Below are 21,818 nucleotides of genomic sequence, written 5' to 3'. Positions count from 1 at the left end.
ATATTACAACTGTTGGCATTGCTCAACGCGTTTTTGCTCTCTCCTTTTGGAATTGCTTTCAGAGCCAGTACCAAGTTCTTTTCCATTTCTGAAAGGTAGAGACAGTTCCTTTCACCTTGTATTCCTGGCACCTGACCCAGGGCATAGACACCTGGAGGCCCTTGATAAACCTCTGTTTATCTTAAAAAATGAACAATGGCCAAACTTTCTCTTTTGAAGGTAGATTTAATTTTAGAAAAGCTTCAAAATCTTTCGGAGACATGTCTGGTAAATAAGGTAGGATATCAAACTGAGCAATACCATTAGGGGTATTAAAAAAAAGAGAAGAGAGACGTGCCTCTCATGTAATGAGATTTATTTTTCTTGTGCACGCAGCTCATAGCTGGCTGGTGAGGGCAGTTACAAAAGCAGAGTTTCAAAAATGTTTTGAACAGTGGCTGCATCCATTGGAATGAGTTATATTTCCTCTCAACTGACTTCTTTGATGGAACAACACTTATTTGCAATGTTAATTTTGGTATGTTTATTTAACAATCAGTCTCATTACTTTATGATTATACTCTGCATATTTGCCACGTAAATTAAATACCCAAACCTCCTAAACAGTATAGTTTTGTGAAGAGTAAAGAATGGCTTTGAAGAGCAAGAGTGTAGTACACTTATTGGAAGTCAGCTACCTGATTTGTTTTTGGCATTGTTTATACTTTAATTCTCATGTCAACTCATGGAGGGTTATTTTAGAGGCTAGGCAACCAAGGCCCAGGCTAAATCAGTTTGACTAATTTAGGTTTCTTTTACTAGCTTAAGCTGCAGTATAACAATTTCAGGATTTATTCAATTCCTGATTTAAGCCTGACTATATTTAATTAAAACATTATCTAACAGAAACAGATTTTTTTTCACTAGTTTCAGTTTTTCCAATTAGACCCTGTAATTATATAGTCATCTTTTAATTATTCTTATAGAACAGAAAGCACAAGTCCTCCTAAACAGGGAGAGAATTGCGTGTGTCCACATCGTGCCTGGGCCACTGCCATTAAACAGACAACAGTCACTGAGACTTGTGCTGTCAGCACAGCCGTTTGTGTGAAGGCACCACGATGAAGGTGGTGGTGGTGGTTACTCCTGACAGTCAGGAAGATTTAGAAAGTTTCCAGCCTAGAAGCAAGTTGCATTAGAAAGCTGTATAGACGGACTGTTTGGGACTCGTTGCTATTCAGAGAAATAGAGGTTAGGTTCTTGGGTCAACTCACAGGAGGTTAAATAACCTAGAGCATTTATAGCTAGCTGTTCTGTTGAGAAACTGTTCTCTGCTGTGGAGTGAAAGCGGGGCCCCCCCGCCCAGGGAGCTGGCAGCGGGGGCAGCATTCACTCCTGCACGTCGAGACAGCAGGGAGACTCCCACTCTGTTCCCCCTCAGGAAAGCACACAGGTTCTTCATCCTGTCCACAGATTCCTGTGTTCAGCGTGAGCGACAGCAGTGAGCCAGACCTGGGATGTTTGCATCTGGGGAATATTTGATAATGTACATTTTTGATGCTTGTTGTATCATTTTTTTTCAGACTGATGATTTTTTTTTCCAACCAGGATAGGTTCTTAGACTAAAAAATTATATATAATCTGTACACACAAACACACGTGCGCGCGCACACACACACACACAAACCTAAATACTCAAAATAGTGAATTTGCTAATAGATAACCTTTGTTTTTGGTCAAGGATGGATTATAACTTTCTCTTTTATATTAGATTTTGGGTATGATATTCTTTATCTTAATGTCTAATATGCAGGTTTAAGCTAAAGTTACTCATGAACTACCATTGTTTTATTTTTGGTGTTTTAAAAGACATTGGGCCTGTCACTGTTTCATTGCTAGCTTTTCTTTGTGGTGAAAGCTGCTATCTTGAGGAGAAGGCAATGGCACCCCACTCCAGTACTCTTGCCTGGAAAATCCCATGGACGGAGGAGCCTGGTAGGCTGCAGTCCATGGGGTCGCGAAGAGTTGGACAGGACTAAGCAACTTCACTTTCACTTTTCACTTTCATGTATTGGAGAAGGAAATAGCAACCGACTCCAGTATTCTTGCCTGGAGAATCCCAGGGACGGGGGAGCCTAGTGCGCTGCTTTCTGTGGGGTTGCACAGAGTCGGACGACTGAAGCGACTTAGCAGCAGCAGCAGCTGCTGTCTTGAACTTTAAACTCTCTTTCACATGCAGTGATGGAACTTGTTAGTCTGGAGGCTAGGAGGTCCAGGTGCCATTTATTGTCTGTTATGGAGTAAAATAGTTATTCTTTTCAACGTCTGTTTTCTAAATAATGACTGGAATGGACATACAGTCTTCTGGACTGAGGACTGGCATCAAAGCCCTCAGAACTCTTACAGTAGGCTCTGAATTCTTCCCTTAACAGAGGGGGGAGGGCTTCCTCGCTTCACTGCTGCTGTAACGTGCCGTCCTGTGTGCCCTGTGCCTTGTAGGGTTTTTCACTCACATCTTGTTGGACGAGGCTGCGCAGGCCATGGAGTGTGAAACCATCATGCCTCTGGCACTAGCGACTCGACACACGCGGGTTGTCCTGGCTGGCGACCACATGCAGGTAGGCCCCCTCCAAGGCATCGGAAGGGGCTTGTGCTACGTTTCGATGTTTGGTGTCTTGTTTGTTCTCTAAAGCACCCTGTGAAATTGTGCCATGCGTTCCAGTTCAAGTACTTGAAATGTCTCTCTACTAATAGTGGGAGAAGGCAGTGGCACCCCACTCCAGTACTCTCGCCTGGAAAATCCCATGAGTGGAGGAGCCTGGTGGGCTGCAGTCCATGGGGTTGCTAGGAGTCAGACACGACTGAGCGACTTCACTTTCACTTTTCACTTTCACGCATTGGAGAAGGAAATGGCCACCCACCCCAGTGTTCTTGCCTGGAGAATCCGAGGGGCGGGGGAGCCTGGTGGGCTGCCGTCTCTGGGCTCGCACAGAGTCGCACACGACTGAGATAACTTAGTAGTAGTGTTAATAGTGAAAAATGTTGGTATTTCTGAAGGAAAATTGCTACCTACCACTTTATTTCCTTTGGATAGAGAGTAGAATGGATGGTTATCAGTGGTACCATTTTCATGTTTGCTGATTTGAAGTTCAGTTCTCTACAGTAGGGATATTTGATTCTTTTCTTTATGAATAAATTTAAATCATCCTCCCTATGATTTCCCAGTTCCTGTCCCCAACATTTGTTTTCCTGAAGCGTTAAATTTTTCATTACATGGGAAACTAAAATACAAAATGAGTCAAAATCTCAAGGAACTTCTGATCTTCTTAATACCTATATATGAAAGAGAACTACAGTTTTTCTAATAAAATATCAGTTTTACAAAGCTGCAAATTAAGGTTCTTTCTCTCTTGTCACAGTTGATTGATTGAACGTACAGAGTGTTGTAATTGTCCAGACCTTTAGGAAAGAGCTGAATGTAGAGGAACAAATTCTGTGTTTATTACTTTGCCTGAAGTAGTTTAGTTTTTGTTCTTAGCATCTAAGTTATAGCCAAGAATGGTTTGTTACACTTTACAAGATAAGTACGGCTTTCTGCTAATTATTAAAAAGAAGTTTTTTAGTCATAGGCTGTATATGTTGCCAGCTTACCATTTGAAATAGTTGATTAATTTTAGTGAAATAGTCGATTGACTCCACCAGTGATACAATGGGTCACATTCCTAAAATTACTAAGGTGGTAGCTATTTATTATTAAGTCAGAGAAGTCCTTTATTAACCTGGATACAGAAACTCAAGGTTAGTGTTGACATACTGGAAGGAAAGTTGGAAACCTTGGCCTCATTATTTATAGTAGTAGAGTTTTTCCTAGAATATATGTTTGACTTGCTTATTGCAACATTCAGCGTGCTGAGGTTTAGTATATCAGACGTTTCAGCATGGTGGATTTTTTTTATAAGTATGTCAATAAGAATGCTATTTGGATATCTAGTTACATCTTCTCCCATGTGTTTATCTGTTACAGCTCAGCCCTTTTGTTTACAGCGAGTTTGCCCGGGAGAGGAACCTTCACGTGTCATTACTTGATCGGCTCTACGAGCACTACCCTGCCGAGTTTCCCTGTAGGATCCTCCTGTGCGAGAACTACCGCTCCCACGAAGCTATCATCAAGTAGGTGTGAGCTGCCAGCTCTGGTGCGCTGTCTGGCCTGGTGGGAGGTGACTGAGCACAGCACTGTCCCAGGGACAGGTTATTCCCAGCAGAGCTACATGGTGTCCCTAGTGTTGCAAATTATGTTTCATTTTATGTCTGTAACTCAAGAGTTAGCTTGGAGAAGGCAATGGCAACCCACCCCAGTACTCTTGCCTGGAAAATCCCATGGACAGAGGAGCCTGGTGGGCTGCAGTCCATGGGGTCTCGCAGAGTCGGACATGACTGAGCGACTTCACTTTCACTTTTCACTTTCATGCATTGGAAAAGGAAATGGCAGCCCACTCCACTGTTCTTGCCTAGAGAATCCCAGGGACGGCAGAGCCTGGTGGACTGCCATCTATGGAGCTGCACAGAGTCAGACATGACTGAAGCGACTTAGCAGCAGCAAGAATTAACTGTAATTTTCTATAGCAGGGCTGTTCTGGAGACAGATCTTCAGTTTCTACTAGCTATAACACCTTTTTCTGTGACTGAATACATACTGTGTATGTAAAACTACATGATATAATAAGCAAATATATTGACAGACTGCATAATGGCTTATGAAGGTGTGTCCGGTTGTGTTACGTGAGGAATCTGTTTTGAAGAAAGGGAGGATGGGAGGGAGAAAGGAAGGAAGGAAAACCATGAAACTTAGTAATAAAAGTTTTAAAAGGCTTCTATTAAATAGAGTGCGCATCGTTGAAAGTATCCTGAGCAGCAGCTCACTGAATAGCCACAGGCCAGAGTGCCCTCCAGCCTCATCCAGACCAACCCCGGGGAGCCCTCTGTGCTGCGTCCCATCACGATCACCACCAAAGTTTAAGACTTTTTCAAATTTACTGATACTGATTATGGCGGTCGTGAGAAAATCGTTTTAGGCTTCTGTGAAAGCAGCAGGAGAGAGAAAAATGGACTTAGGCTTAACTCCGGCTCTCATCCTCCTCTCCGCCTGTGGCTCCTGTGTTGTTGCCGGTCGACTGCTGCGGTCAGTGATGAGCCAAGCACCGGGCAGGGTCTCCCTTAGTGAAGAGCGTTCATTCCACAGTTGAAGACTGGCATGACCCTCAGCTACGTGCATTGTTTCAGTGTCTGTAGATCTTTGTTTGCAAAAGTATATGACCCGCATAAATCAAAATACACATTTAAAATAATTTTAGTGTAGAGAACCGTAACAGCTAGCAAATTTCCTCATAGAGCAACATTCTCTTTTAGAATGGAACCGTCATTATTTCTTCCTTTTCTTTCTGTATTCTGGCTTCATGCCTTCCCCAGGTCAGTTCATATAGCAGTGGTATACCAGGAGCCTGCAGTATTTGTATTGCTGTCATTAATTTTGGAGGAAATCTTAACATCATGGATATTAGATGTTTGGATTAAAATTAATCATGGGCATATAGCAACATTAGATTTGACTGGTAATTTTTGTTTCTTATGGGTAAAATTAATTTTGGAGCTCAACTACTTTTTACTTATTTATTTATTTTGGTCTTTTTCTGCAGTTACACCTCTGAGCTCTTCTATGAGGGCAAGCTGATGGCCAGTGGAAAGCAGCCAGCACACAAGGAGTTCTACCCACTGACCTTCTTTACGGCACGAGGGGAAGATGTGCAGGAGAAAAACAGCACAGCTTTCTACAATAACGCGGAGGTACCTTAGTTCTTCTTGCACATCGTCAACACTGTTGCAGTCAGAAAGCCCGGTCTTATTAAGCATTTGCTTAAAATTTGGGTTGATGTTTCATCATGTGTTGACTTGATTTACATAAAAATGGCATGAAAGTTTGTTCTTTTTTGTGTGACATTGACTTGTTAAGATGACTCTCCCGTGAGAAACAAAAATTTCGGTTTACATTCTGTCTTATGCAGAAGTACAGAGCTTAATTTAAAAGGCAGTGTTTTCATATAGGTTATTATTGTTAGCCATCTAAAAAGGATTATGTCAAATTCTATAGTGCAAGCCTGAATCAGGCATCAACTCTAAACATGTAAGACTGGACCAGAGTCCTGTGCTCCAAGAGGCCACACGGATGACGACGCCGCTGAACCATTATGTGCTGTAGCTTATATGGTTCTCTTACAGTTTCTGACTTGTTAAGTTTAGAGAAAACGTGGATAGTATGAGGGGTCAGATCAGGCAGCAGACAAAAGCCTTGGTGTCTTCAGGGTCTCAGACCAGAGACCCTGAGGCTTGTTTCTGGCTGTCCCGTGGGAGTGGAGCTCTAGACTTCAGGAAGCCCGGGGGAGGCCGTGCGCGTGGTTGGTCACTAGGGGAATGATTCCTGATCTATGATACCTGTCTCCATCTCCTCCCTTGGGTCCCATGCTTTACTCATTTCATTTACAGAGAAACGGCTTTTATTATATAATAATAATTCATCTTTCCCTTTTACAATTGATCAGAGGCCTGGAGTTAGAAGTCAGTACAAGAAAATTGACAGTACCCATTTGGTAAAATCCTAGCCAGAAGCAAAGCAACTTGACATTTTAATTAGTCTGTGCCAATTAATTTTAGGAAGAGGTAAACTTTTCTTTATGTTTGAAATATTGACAGATAACTCTGAGGGTTTCCTTTATTACTTTTGCACTCAGGTTGGAAGATGCTGGCTGGAAAGGCAGTTAAAATGAGAAAGGAGAATAAATACACTGTTTTAACATCTTTATGATTAACCATGCAATTGGGTTTAGCAGTATGCTTTGTTTGTGTTGATTCGAATTACTGTCTAGAGTCACCTGCCTTCAGCCTGAAGAATTTCAGTGTTTCTTTTAGGGCATGTCTGCTAGTAAGGAAACCTTTCCATTTTTGTTTTTCTGGGAATGTCTTTATTTTGCCTTCATTTTTGGAAAATAGTTTTGCTGGATATTGGATTATAGTTTGAGTTGTTTCAGCACACTGAAATGTGCTTTCCTGCTGCTTTATTGCCATCGCTGTTTCTGATGAGAAGTCATCTGTTAATCTTGTTGGTGTTCTTTGTAAATGATGAGTTTTTTTTGTTGTTGCTGTTTTCAAGGACTTGTTTTTGTCTGTGACTCCCACCATGTTGACGATGGTATGTCTGGGGGTGGATCTCTTTGCATTTATCTTACTTGAAGTTCATTGAACTTGATGTGTTGATTATAGTTTTTCATAAAATTTGGAAAAATTTTAGCCATTATTTCTTTGAATTTTTTTTCTGTTCTTTTCTATCTCTTCTGGGTCTCCCCGTATATTGGTGAGCTTAATGGTGTTCCACGTTTCTCTGAGGCTTTGTCTATTTTTCTATCCCTGCTCTGTCCTCAAATCACATGATATCTGTCTGGATACTTTTGTTTGCTAGTTTGTTTTTCTCCCAGCTCAGAGCTGTTGTTGGGGCCCTCTGGTGAACTTTTCATCTCCATTATTTCACTTTTCATCTCCCCGAGGCATCAATCACTCTACAGTGCAGTCCAGCTGAAGTTGGGCCCTTGGCAGGGACAGAGGGGTGCCACCTTATGAAGTTTGCTCTGATCTCTGGGGCAGAACTCAGGGCACAGTTGCTGCAGGAGGGTGTGGGCTTGCTCTTCACCGGCTATCTCACTGCATTGTCCTGCAGAAAGAGCTCTGAATGTCAAGTGTGTAGAATCTGTGCTGCTGTCCAGAAGCTGCTGTACCCCGGAGAGTGGACCCTCTGCAGCCCGAGCTGGGAGGCGAGGTCTGCTGTTGTCCATTGGCTGCTGAATCCACAGAGTGGGTCTTCTGTCCTCGGAAGCTGCGGGAGGTGGCAGCTGCCACCTGGCTGCCAGGCTCACCTGATCAGCTCTCCTGTCACACATCCTGTCTGAGCAGAGAAGGCCACCAGCCTCACCCACCGTCCGCTCAGGTCCTCGCTGCAGACCAGGGCTTGGGAAGGGGAGGAGGAGGTGCTGCCCAAGTGCTGCTAACTGCTCACAGGCCTCCTGCCGCGCGTTGCTGCAAAAAGGAGACCTCTGATGTTCCGCTGCTGCCCACGCCGCCGGGAGTAGCTCTTTCAGCCCAGGGAGCATGAGCAGATGGGGCTGCCCCTTGGCCGCTGACGTGGTCCTTGAGACTCTGCTGTGGAGAGGCGGTGCAGTCCCAGGCCTGAGTGCCCAGCCTTCCACTCTGTGCTCTGACTTCCTGTAGGTTTTGTTGAAACAGGGCTTCTCCATTTCTTGTAAACTCTTTGACTAATCTCCAGAGACTTTGGATGATTATCTGTTAACCTTGACGAGCTTGGTAGAGTCTGTCTAGGAGAGAGGCTCCCCGAACTCCTCAGAGCATTCCAAGTCTGTGCATTTTGACTACAGTTTTCTGCTGCTTACGACGTAAAGGGCAGGGGAGAGACGAGATGGTTGTGTTGCTTAGTGCGGGGACAGTGTGTGGAGGTGGTCGGTCGGCAGAGGTGTGGCCCTGCCGTTCACTCACCACCGCACCTAGTGCAGGGCGCGCGGTGTCGTGCCCGTGTTCCTTGCTGTGAAGACTCAGACGCGCCTTGCTCACGCCTGCGGCGAGAGCACACTGTTTTCAATCCGGTGGGCTCGCCGGAGCCCCCGGACAGTCTCTGTCTCACCTGCTGCCATTTCATTAGAGCAGTAGGGCGACCGGAGGCTGTTCCTCTGCCGTTCACTTGTGTTTGTGTCTGCAGGTGGGAGCTGCATCCCGGCCAGTAAGCCTCAGGCTCTTAAAAGGAATAGAACTGTCAGATTTTCGTATAGTTACTCTTACAAATTTGAATAGATGTTACTGACAAATAGTGAATAAATAATGTATTTAAAATACATTAAAAATTGTCTCCTTCCTCTCCCCTTAGACTCTTGCCTGACCCTCTGTTGAGCTTGCCTTATATATCCATTTTAAATTAGGACAATATTTTCTAAATATACAGTAATCTTTTAGCAGACAAGGAACCTATTCTGTTAATCATTTTATCACCCATTGTACCAAGCATTGAAACTGATCGATTCATTGAGTTAAAGTAGTTTGAACTACACTAAAAACCGTGTTATGATTCAGTAAGTGGGGTCTGAGGAATTCAAATGGGGGAAATGTGGTATGGCTTGGTTGCGCTGGTCCTGAAGTGGCCTGGGTGAAGTTGAGCTGCTGGAAGGCAGTGACTGCTGAACATCGGTCCCTCCGTCCAGGTGTGTGCTCATCCCAGCTGCAATTTGGCGGCCCCAGCTCTCGGCTGCTCTATTGAGCTGTCAGTTGGGGTGGAGGTGGTGGTAGCCCTTGTACTGCCGAGACTCGATGGGAGGCCCTGGCTCTGGGAGTCTGGTGGTTTCATTGGCTTGACCTGCAGAGATGGACTGAGAAATGCTGGTGATGTGGGAACGTGCTTCCCTGTTTCCCCAGTGGGGTTGCCAGGTTCATGCCCTTCTCTCCAGGTAGGAACTCAAACCTGTCCTCATGTAGGAATGGAGGTGAGGCAAAGGGTGGGGGCCAACTGCCAGTTACATCTTCTCTGATTTCCATATTTTCACTGGGTGCACTATTGTAGAGATTTGCTGCTTGAAGTGGAAATCACTGGGTGCACTATTGTAGAGATTTGCTGCTCCAAGTGGAAATAAAAGTTTTTATTCTCCCTGTGTTCATATCGGCAGAGCAGGACTCCTGTTTAGAGGTTGTTTTAAACTGACATTTGCTGATATGGGATCATTTGCACATCTATTTCAGTGACCATATTTTTCTGATCCCTTTAATCTGTCTGTGTGTATGCTTATTTAAAGGTATTTGAGGTGGTGGAGCGTGTGGAAGAGCTGAGAAGGAAGTGGCCGGTGGCGTGGGGCAAGCTGGATGACGGCAGCATCGGTGTAGTGACTCCATACGCAGACCAGGTGTTCAGGATCCGTGCCGAGCTTCGCAAAAAGAGATTGTCTGATGTTAACGTAGAAAGGGTGCTCAATGTTCAAGGTAACTGTTAATTGAAATGAATTGCTTATTCAAATGCTCAACTTTCGAAGCATCTGCACTTCTGACATTTAGGTTCCAAGGTTTCTGGACAAGCATCTGTGTATTCATTCCGCATCAAGCTCTTTAATGCCAGCATTGGCAATTAGACGCTGAGCTCATTTACATGCTCATTAATTTCTTGTGTCTGAGTGAACAAGCATGAACAAGGGGACGTCTTCTGTGACTGTGACTGTGTGAGTCTGTGTGCTGTAGTTACAGTCACAGTGGCACCCAACACTCATTGTCACTGTAATGTGTCCAAGAACTAAAGATTTTATCTGTTCATAAAGATTTTTTAAAACTGGCGCCTGTCAAGCAAGGCATAGGCATAGCTTATTAAAGGCATAGTTTGTTCTTTATCTAAATTTTCCTAAGTGAGTAAAGCACCTCTTAAAAATTTTCATGTGATTAGTTGCTATGAAATTTCTGCGTTTAAGTAAGTAAAGCAGCATTATAATGTGAGTGCCAGAGAAGCCAAGTGCAAGGTTAGGTTCCTGGGAATATCCAATAATAATTTCTAAATTAGGACGGGGATGGGGGATAGGTCCACTGTACCACACATTCAGATCATGCAGAACTTGGGTGTGCGTTTTAGGAAAAATACTGCTAGTAACCCAGGAAGTGTCCAGAGAAGACCTAGCCTGGTCAGTGGTCTAGAGCCTGCATGTGGAGTCAGAAACGCTCGAAAGAGCTAGGATTGTTTGGCCTGGAGAGGAAAGGACTAAGAGTTGGCACTGAAACTGTACTCACATACGTGGAGGCTTGTCACAGAATGAGGGATGGATGTGTCAATGTGAGAAAGAGTCTGGGGTGAAGTGCATGAACTGGGCTCTCAAGGCTTCCTCCTGGCGTCAGGTCTTTCAGCTACTTTGGAAATTATTTCCAGAAGTGGAATTTCTGCATCATATGTTAATTCTGTGTTTAATTTTCCAGACACTGCCATACTATTTTCCGTACCTCTTTACATACCATTTTACATTTCTACCTACAGTGAACAAGAGTTCCAATTTCTCCACATCCGTAACAACACCTGTTACTTAGCAGTAACATTTTAAAAATGAAATTCTCTTATTAGATTACTGGTTCAGAATAACAATCCTCTTTTATTTTGTTGTAGGAAAGCAATTCAGAGTTTTGTTTCTTAGCACAGTACGTACAAGGCATACTTGTAAACATAAACAGACACCAATTAAAAAGAAAGAGCAGCTGCTAGAAGATTCCACAGAGGACTTGGATTATGGTTTTTTGTCTAACTACAAGCTTCTCAACACTGCCATCACAAGAGCACAATCGCTGGTTGCCGTGGTGGGGGACCCCATTGCTCTATGCTCCATTGGGAGATGCAGGTAATTATGTGTTAGTGTTGGACATGTTGAATGGAGAAATGTAGTGATCTGTATCCCTGTGTACATGTTTATTTACATGACCTCTTTGGTAATTAAAGTTTAGTCTTACCTGATATCCAGTGGGAACCAAAAATATATTGCTTTGAGTATGTTCATTGTATATATACACTAGTGTATTCATTGTTCATCGTCATTCATTCGATATATCCTGAGTGCCTGCTATGTTCTGAGCACTCTTCTAGCCACTGAGGATGCTTCAGTGAACAAAACAGACGAAAGTCTCTGCCTTTTAGGGGGGCTTAACATTTTATTGGGGAAGAGAGGAAGACCGACAATAAAGAAAATAAAAACACTTTGTAATATTTTATGTGGTAAGTTCAGTGGAAGAGAAATAGAACGTGAAGGGGGATTAAAAGTGATGAGGGTAGGTGGACCAGCTTGTGATTGTTGTGTGTGCTTAGAGTCGGCCTCTTGGAGAAGCTGACCTTGGAGGTGGGGGGTGTGCTCTGCGGGCATCTGGGATGAAAGTGCTGCAGAACAAGCGGGCACCCAGTGGGCCCTGAAGCTGACTTTGTGGACGTGCGTTATCTTTGATAGAGACTGAATTTTATGCAGTTACTTCCCTTTGTTCTCCTTCAATATTGCTTTAGCTTGTTTTTGATGAATTTCCTTCCCATTTTTTCTCAAGGCTTCACAGTGCAAATAATTCTTTGTGTCTGGTTAATTCAGAGAACCTTTAAATTAGGGGGTTAAGAAGGGTTGTTACTTGGCTTTAGAAAAAACTGGTAATATTCCTTAGATTGTAGTCATAAGGAATGTTAAAATATCAGCATATATACAAAGATGGGCTCAATAAAGGACAGAAATGGTGTGGACCTAACAGAAGCTAAAGATATTAAGAAGAGGTGGCAAGAATACACAGAAGAACTGTACAAAAAAAGATCTTCATGACCAAGATAATCACAATGGTGTGATCACTCACCTAGAGCCAGATACCCTGGAATGCAAAGTCAAGTGGGCCTTAGGAAGCATCACTACGAACAAAGCTAGTGGAGGTGATGGAATTCCAGTTGAGCCATTTCAAATCCTAAAAGATGATGCTGTGAAAGTACTACATTCAGTATGCCAGCAAATTTTGGAAACTCAGCAGTGGCCACAGGACTGAAAAGGTCAGTTTTCATTCTAATTCCTAAGAAAGGCAATGCCAAAGAATGCTCAAACTACCACACAGTTGCACTCATCTCACATGCTAGCAAAGTAATGCTCAAAATTCTCCAAACCAGACTTCAACAATAGGTGAACCATGAACTTCCAGATGTTCAAGCTGGTTTTAGAAAAGGCAGAGGAACCAGAGATCAAATTGCCAACATCTGCTGGATCATCGAAAAAGCAAGAGAGTTTCAGAAAAACATCTATTTCTGCTTTATTGACTATGCCAAAGCCTTTGACTGTGTGGATCACAACAAATTGTGGAAAATTCTGAAAGAGATGGGACTACCAGACCACCTGACCTGCCTCTTGAGAAATTTGTTTGAAGGTCAGGAAGCAGCAGTTAGAACTGGACATGGAACAACAGACTGGTTCCAAATCGGGAAAGGAGTACGTCAAGGCTGTATATTGTCACTGTGCTTATTTAACTTATATGCAGAGTACATCATGAGAAACACTGGGCTGGATGAAGCACAAGCTGGAATCAAGATTGCTGGGAGAAATATCTATAACCTCAGATATGCAGATGACACCACCCTTATGGCAGAAAGTGAAGAACTAAAGAGCCTCTTGATGAAAGTGAAAGAGGAGAGTAAAAAAGTTGACTTAAAGCTCAACATTCAGAAAACGAAGATTATGGCATCTGGTCCCATCACTTCATGGCAAATAGATGGGGAAACAGTGGAAACAGTAACAGACTTAATTTGAGGGGGCTCCAAAATCACTGCAGATGGTGATTGCAGCCATGAAATAAAAAGACGCTTGCTCCTTGGAAGAAAAGTTATGACCAGCCTAGACAGCATGTTACTTTGCCAACAAAGGTCTAAGTCAAGGCTGTGGTTTTTCCAGTAGTCATGTATGGATGTGAGAGCTGGACTGTAAAGAAAGCTGAGCGCTGAAGAATTGATGCTTTTGAACTGTGGTTTTGGAGAAGACTCTTGAGAGTCCCTTGGACTGCAAGGAGATCCAGCCAGTCCATCCTAAAGGAGATCAGTCCTGAATGTTCATTGGAAGGACTGATGATGAAGCTGAAACTCCAGTACTTTGGCCACCTGATGTGAAGAGCTGACTCATTTGAAAAGACCCTTCTGTGTCTCCTCCCACATTGTTCCAGCACTGGAACAGCAGGAGTGATGGTGCCTCACTTCTGAGATTAGGTCCTAAAAGAGACTGCAGCTCCGCTCTCTCGGTTTCTTTCTCTCTCTCATGACTTGCTCTGGGTGAAGCCATTATGGGGGCAGCTCTGTAGAGGGATCCACATGGTGAGGGGCTAAACCTCCTGCCAATAGTCACATGGATAATCTTGGAAATGGACTGCCGTCCACCCCAGACAAGCCCTCAGATGAGACTATAGCCCGGCTGGTAACTTGACTTCAACTTCACTGGAGACCCAGAGCCAAAGAAAAGACCCTGCTGGGAAAGATTGAAGGCGGGAGGAGAAGGGGACGACAGAGGTTGAGATGGCTGGACGGCATCACCGACTCAATGGACATGAGTCTGAGTGAACTCCAGGAGTTGGTGATGGACAGGGAGGCCTGGCGTGCTGCAGTCATGGGATCACAAAGAGTTGGACACGACTGAGCAACTGAACTGAACTGATAAAAAGTTTCTCTTTGTACACTTATGTTTTAAACTAGTTAATAGGGATCTTAACTGTATGAAGCCAGTAATGTGAGACCTGGCCTATGCAGCGCTGAAAGACTGTGTTAGCAAAAACATTGAACAGAAATTTAGACAATTCTTAATGAAAAAGGACAAAATGTACTAGAGATTAATTAAAATTTTAAAAGTATAGTAGTACCTGTCAAAGTGAGTTCAGAAAAGTAGAATGACCTCAAATACACCGTGGGCAGTTACTTCTTGATGTGTTGAAGTAGACAAAGCTGTTAGCAAGTGGCCCTTTTAGACCAAGTCTTTTGTTGGAGGACAGATAGAGCAGCAGTTTATTACCTGTTTTCCTGTCTCAGCAGAAAAAAAGTAGTTTTGGGGAAGGGAGACAGTTTGGGACCTTTAATTTAAGAGTAAGCTGTGTATATTAGACTCCAAACAAAGTTAATATACTTTATAGGGGAAAGCTATTAACAGTGGAGTCAGGTAGAGTTTAATTTATGGCTACATTATGAACAATAACCTTTTATTTTTAAGGAAATAAAATTTGAATGGTCCACAGTTTGTTTTATATAGCTAAACAATTCTGTTGTAAAATATCTTAAATTTCACATTTAAAAAATAATTTCCATTAATTTTTAGCCACTAATGACAAAAAGTGGGGAAGGGAATATGTTAATTACGAGACACAACTGAATAAAGTTAAGTGTGTTAATCTGGCTTCCCTCTGAGAAGTTTACTTTGGTCACTTTACTGTTCATTGAAAATATATTTGGTTAGAATATTGCTGGGATAGTTTACCATTTTTGTTTATATTTATCATTTTATAAATGAGGAACACATACAGTTGGATTAGAATTTAATAGATTAAAACAAATGAAACCAGTTGACATACATTAAAAATCAGCTGAAAACTTTTGGGGGAATAAATAGGTGTAACAGTGGTCTTACATGACATTACCTTTGGATGTTCTTTATAAATAACGCCAGACATTTACCAAGATGCATATTTTTTTTAAACTATTACCCCTCCCATAGCGTCACACTATACTGTGAATTATGTGGGATTAACATTGTTCAGGAGAAGGCAATGGCAACCCACTCCATTGGGATTGCCTGGAAAATCCCATGGACGGAGGAGCCTAGTAGGCTGTAGTCCACGGGGTCACGAAGAGTCAGACACTTACTGAGCGACTTCACTTTCACTTTTCACTTTCATGCATTGGAGAAGGAAATGGCAACCCACTCCAGTGTTCTTGCCTGGAGAATCCCAGGGACAGCGGAGCCTGGTGGGCTGCCATCTGTGGGGTCGCACAGAGTCGGACACGACTGAAGCGACTTAGCAGCAGCAGCAGCAGCAGCATTGTTGACCCCTTGTCTGAGCCGAGAGGTGGAGGGATTCTCCTGAGGCCGTGCTGCCAGGCTGATTTTTACCCTGAAGCTGGGCCTGTTGGTTGTTCATTTCTTGCTGCTCAGTTGGAGTGTGCCAAGGACCTCACATTAATGTACAAGCGGGTAAAATATTTTCAAAGAAGTCAGCACAGTGTGTAGGAGAGGAAATGGCATGCCCTGTAGCTGAATGGGAATGCTGATTGTATCATTTGAACAGTTTAATGAACTGTATAACCCAAGTGCTGATAGTTGAGGCATATGGATATTTATGCTTCACTCTTTCCAGTTACGTTAGGAATTAAATTAGTCTCGAAATGCAAGTGAGCCTGGAGGATGTATCGTGGTTCTTGGGAGCTGCAGTGATGAGGTGTGGGTTTTTTGTGGCTTGACGTGGTCAGACTGTCCCACGCGTCCGTCATGTGATATTTATACAAAACTAATCTAATGCGTCCAAATACTGATCAAGTTTTTAGGAATAATTACTGTGTATAGTGTATCGGTTTAAAAGGCAGCCAGTTATATAATCTCTTTTTGTTGTAAAGTATTTTTACACAGAATTTTCCTGTTAACTCTCAATGAATGTGGGGAGCTTTCCCTTCTCCTGCTCACCAAACCAGCAAACATTTAATATAGTAACTGCTGTCTGTTGAGAGCTTTCTCAGTGCCAGGTGCTGGGTCAGGTGCTTTGCACACTCAGCCTCTTCAATCATCGCAGTAACCCTGCAATGTGGGTATTTTATTTGCATTTTAAATGGGCAGCCTGAAGTAGAGCTTCAGTTTCTGCCCAGGGCCACATAGCTATTAAGAGACTCATTCAAACAGATGTCACATTGACTTCAAAACCCATACTCTTCTTGCCGAGTTACCTTGCCTCTCCCAGGAGATGGTGCCTGTGTGGATAAAAGTGCCCTGAAGACAGAGAGGCAGAGGGGGCCGGTGGGGGGGGGGGGGGGGGGGGGGGGGGGGGGGGGGGGGGATCGTACGTTTTCTCCAAACAAGCATGTTTGGAAAAGGTCTTCTTTTGAAGTGAACTTGTTAGTGAATTCCACCTATTCTATGAGACATAAACGTTCCACAGATGTGCAGATGCGTGTGTGTGTGTGTGTGCACACACTCCCTCTCTCTCTGTGAAATAAGGGCACCAGATGAATTTTCAGTGTTTTACCCGTGATCCTAGAAGCAACGTTGGCATGAACGTAAAAGCAGACTTTGTGTTCACGTACTGAGTGAAAGTAAGGTTCTGTTTTCTCAAAGTAACTCTTCCATTACCACGTAGGGGCACACTTGTGTTCTCTAACCAGCATTGCGTAACGTTAGCATTTTATGGAGCAGCTGAGAATCGATGAAGCGTTTAAATAACCCTAGTGGTAAATTTTTCAGTCTGAGTGTTGAAATTCTCAAGTGATCTTCGAGTTAGGTGTTCTGAAATGCCTCATAATACCATGTGTGAAAGTGAAGTGAAGTCCTTCAGTCATGTCCAACTCTTTATGACCCCATGGGCTGTAGCCTGCCAGGCTCCTCTGTCCAAGGAATTTTCCAGGCAGTAGTCCTGGAGTGGATTGCCATTTCCTTCTCCAGGGGATCTTCCCAACCCAGGGATCAAACCCGAGTCTCCCGCACTGCAGGCAGACGCTTTACCGTCTGAGCCACCAGTATTTCATTAAAGTTCTGAGTTCAAGAACAGTGTGAAATAGTCTGTGAAAGAGCCTTAACAGAGAGAAAGGAATCTTTCTGGCTGTAAGAATTTTTGAAGGAAAAAATACATTTCTCTCAAGGTTTAAAAGTGGAGAAATAAAGCATTTTTGTTAAGTGATAAAGTATAATAATAATATTGTTGGTGCCCTGTTTTACACATGAGGGGGCTGAGGTAGGAGGAGAGGGTAAATAACTTGCCCAGCTGACTGAGCCTTGACTGAGGCCCAAGCAGCCTAGATCTGGAACCCCTGTACTTGACCTCCCCCGGGCAATCAGGAGACAGCGAGATTTAAGACGGAGATTCCAGGCTGCTTTTGGAGTTGTTTTAGCTTGATGAGCTTATAGCCAGTGATCAGTGTTACTTCTGAAATGGTGTCCTTTAACTTGAAATCTGTTCCTTGATATCCCTGGGATCATATAGACCAGGGTTTCTCAGCCCCTGGGCCACAGAGCGGGCTGCACCTCAGGAGGAGAGCAAGGCGGGCAAGCTCCATGCCTGTGGACAGCCTTTCCCTGTGCTCACGATACCCCCTAGCTCCACATCCTGTCAGATCAGCAGCAGCTTTGGATTCTCAAAGGAGCTCAGCCCTGTGCTTGAATCATCCCTAAACCATCCCCTTCCCCTGTCTCTGTCCGTGGAAAATTTGTCTTCCATGAAACTGGCCCCTGGTGCCCCAAAGGTTGGGAACCTCTGGAGCCTTGTCAGGAAGCTACTAGCTTCTTGTGACGCACGAGGCTGGTTCACAGTTCTGCTTCACTTGACGTTACTCAGTGCATTGAGGTCGGTGAGAGGAGTGTAGGGGCAGGGTATGGACTTTAAAAAGGAGCTTGAAATAGAGCAAGTTCTAGCATTTTGGCTATGTAAGCTGGGAATGAAACACATTACAAGAATTTAGTATTAAAAACTGGGGTTTGAGAAGTCAGTCCACTCTCTCCTTGTTTTGCTATGTCTTTAAGTGCATGTGAATATGGAATGCCACTCTATGAAATTGTTGCTTTATCAATTAGACCAAAAAAACTTCCTTTTTAATACAGCATGTAGTGGAATGTGTTGATAAATATTAATGCAGTTGAACATTGTGGGATTTTATCAAAAGGATAGAGAGTTCATGGATTTTTAGATCCTGAGTGCTGTGTTGACAACCGTCTTTCCTTTGCTATCAGACTATGAAAATAAAAAATTGATTCCTGTGGAAAGGTTCTTAAGAATAAAAATAAAGAGCATTTCTTAGTGACACACACTTTCACGGGCTCAGTGACCATTGTGTTAGCCTTTATGTCTTATTGTCAGAAATACTTACTTACTCAGCTCAGCTCAGTTCAGTTGCTCAGTCATGTCCGACCTCTGTGACCCGGTGGACAGCAGCACACCAGGCCTCCCTGTCCATCGCCAGATCCCGGAGTTTGCTCACTCATGTCCATTGATGGTTGGGTGGTGATGCCATCCGACCATCTCATCCTCTGTCGTCCCCTTCTCCTCCCGCCCTCAATCTTTCCCAGCATCAGGGTCTTTTCTAATGAGTCAGCTCTTCGCATCAGGTGGGCAAAGTATTGGAGTTTCATCATCAGTCCTTCCAATGACAATTCAGGACTGATATCCTTTAGGATTGACTGGTTTGATCTCCTTACAGTCCAAGGGTTCTCAAGAGTTTTCTTCAACGTATTTATTATCTTGTAGCATTTTTACTTTTCCTGTTGATGTGGAGGCCTGAAATTTTTTCTGTACTGATTTCTTAAACTCATCTTTAAAAAATTAGAAAAGATGGTAGAAAGCATATGTAAGAGAAATATAATTTAAAATTAATATCTGCAGTTTTATAAATACTTTAACTCCACTCCCATTCATATACTGGCTTTTGTAATATACAGCTTTGTATTTATGCTTCTTGAAGCCATTTTGGTTACCTGCCGTCCAACTGGACACAAGGATACCAACTCGGGAAGAAATCATCTCACACAGCTTTCATAACATAATAAAGCATTATTTGAACCTCATATTAAAAATAGGTATGCATATTTAAAGAAAGCTGAGCACCGAAGAATTGATGCTTTTGAACAGTGATGTTGGAGAAGACTCTTGAGAGTCCCTTGGACTGCGAGGAGATCCAACCAGTCCATCCTAAAGGAAATCAGTCCTGAATGTTCATTGGAAGGACTGATGTTGAAGCTGAAACTCCAGTACTTTGGCCACCTGATGGGAAGAACTGACTCATTTGAAAAGACCCTGATGCTGGGAAAGATTGACGGCGGGAGGAGAAGGGGACGACAGAGGATGAGATGGTTGGATGGCATCACCGACTGAATGGGCATGAGTTTGGGTAAATTCCGGGAGTTACTGATGGACAGGGAGGCCTGGCGTGCTGCAGTCAGGGGGGTCGCAAAGAGTCAGACACGACTCACTGAACTGAGTTGAACTGATGCATATTTATAATAATCATTTAAAAATCTTTAAACTTTTTATATGTTGTCTTTTGTAATATATATGTAATATTTCTACTATTTGGAGATCAGTTTTCAAAACTTTAGGAACAACAGTGTATGACTGGAACAATTTTGAATGTATTTTTCTCCATTAGTATTTTTTAATTTGATTAGGAGATAATCACTAAAATTAGCATTCCAACTTCCTGTATTTTTCATAATTTAACTTAGTCAATTAATGTTAATAAGCTGTGCTGTGACAGGCATCAGTTAATTAAAAGAAAAGTATGGTAGTAACTAGTTATTTCTTATCAGTTCTGAAATCCTTGCTTATTGTGTGGATAACAGCCCTTTTTGTATGCATAGTTGAGCACTGACTGTGTGATCAACCAGGATGAATTTAGAATTTGTATATCCCACGGTACTAGATGTGACTGAGCTTCAGAACCACACTTCCAAAGTCCTGTGATCTGGTGGGAAGATTATACCTGAATCATAGATGAATATTGGACCTAAGGGTTTGGGGTTGGAGTGGGAGAGGGGACCCTAAATTATCTTTAGTTGCTTACAGTCATTTCTGTGATCTTGTCCACTTTAATTGCAAACTGATCTAAATCTTTTCTGTAGGAAATTTTGGGAGCGGTTTATTGCCCTGTGTCATGAAAACAATAGCCTGCATGGAATCACTTTTGAACAGATCAAAGCTCAGCTAGAGGCTTTAGAACTAAAGAAGACATACGTGTTGAATCCACTGGCACCTGAATTTATACCCCGGGCTCTAAGAGTACAGCACACAGGAAACACCAACAAACCACAGCAATCACCCCCCAAGGTAAAGCCCATTAGAAACATTGAAGAGGTTAAAGCGAGAGAACATGCTGAGGTGTCAGAGCTATTTTGGGCCTCGGGTCACTCTAGGTATTGGGGTTGGCAGCCAGCAGGTTCTGCACGGAGCGTGTCCAGTGTGGGCACGTAAGCGAGAGTGCGGTGTGGTGGTCAGCCATGCTACTCGATGGTATTATCACTCGCAAAGCGTTTCCAAGGACCTGATTGGGTCCTTTGTCTAATATAATCTCCCAGTCCTCTCTAATGATAGACATAGTTTAGCAAGAGACGAGTAAAGCAGCTTAAAAACCTGTCACACGTATTAAAACCATGCTCTTACAGCGCCTTTTTTTTTTTTTACAAGGAATAGTATTATAACAATATTTGTATAAAGAAAATAGCTCTCATCTGTTGCTGATGATCAGCTGGTTCCCAGTGGTATTTGACACAGTGAGAAAATTGGCCAACTTCCTGAAGATAACTTGAATTGTTTGTTGTTAAGTATTTGTTGTAAGAAACAGTCCAGGCATTGGGATTGGATGTGGGGGAATCAAGGCCATTTCTACTTTTGAACTATAGTTATTTTGGGCAGAAACAGCTGTTTATTTGCTAGATTGCCTGAAAAAAAGAAATGCTTGCACTTACCATCTAGAAAAGAAAGCTATGAGAGTGGCCTGTTTAGTATTTATTCTGGTTTGGGGGATATATTTATAGTCATCAGCATGATATTAAACTTACTGACATGGATTGAGAGAGTATGCCAGTTTGGGGCTTCATTTTAAAAACTTAAAACATAAGGTGTAAGAAGTAATTATTGGTTTAATATCTTGAACCTTTTAGCTGAGTAGGTATTAAACTGAGATGAAAACTGATTTTCCTGTGTTAATATACTGTTGTCTGAGCTTAATAGAAATGGACCTGATGTGCAGTAATGCTTCAGTGATTTGGGGTTGCGAGGAGATTAAGCATTTTGCATAACTGAATCCTCTAGATTTCTAAAGTTTAGACTATGAACAAACTAATGATCAACGTGTGGATCAAATGCTGCGTCTCTTCTCTGTGGCAGCCATTGCAGTGTGTGCTCGAGAAGCAGATTAGCTCCAGTCTTGCTGTGGCAGACGCCGCAGGGACGATGGTCGGAGGAAGCACGTTCCTCAAGCGTGGACGTTTAGGGTCGTTTCCACTATGGAGATGCTGCTTAGAGAGCGCCGAGAGAGTGGAGTGAGG

At 43.0% G+C, this 21,818-nt stretch overlaps 1 protein-coding gene across 17 annotated transcripts in view; it reads left to right on the top strand.

Moving 5' to 3' along the window:
* Nucleotides 1–21,818, top strand: part of HELZ (helicase with zinc finger) — a 154,473-nt gene that overhangs the window by 84,036 nt on the left and 48,619 nt on the right. For all 17 annotated transcript variants that reach the window (XM_060395908.1, XM_042256542.2, XM_060395909.1 and 14 more), the window contains 6 exons: nt 2,479–2,597; nt 4,004–4,149; nt 5,673–5,820; nt 9,873–10,056; nt 11,213–11,441; nt 20,394–20,598. In XM_060395908.1, coding sequence (XP_060251891.1) covers nt 2,479–2,597; nt 4,004–4,149; nt 5,673–5,820; nt 9,873–10,056; nt 11,213–11,441; nt 20,394–20,598 — 1,031 coding nt within the window. The remainder of the gene's footprint in view (nt 1–2,478; nt 2,598–4,003; nt 4,150–5,672; nt 5,821–9,872; nt 10,057–11,212; nt 11,442–20,393; nt 20,599–21,818) is intronic.

The sequence above is a fragment of the Ovis aries genome, chromosome 11, assembly GCF_016772045.2.
Source record: "Ovis aries strain OAR_USU_Benz2616 breed Rambouillet chromosome 11, ARS-UI_Ramb_v3.0, whole genome shotgun sequence".
In the NCBI taxonomy this organism is placed as follows: Eukaryota; Metazoa; Chordata; class Mammalia; order Artiodactyla; family Bovidae; genus Ovis; species Ovis aries.
The sequence above is the reverse complement of the archived record's forward strand: the minus strand, read 5'-3'. Positions and strand labels throughout refer to the sequence as shown.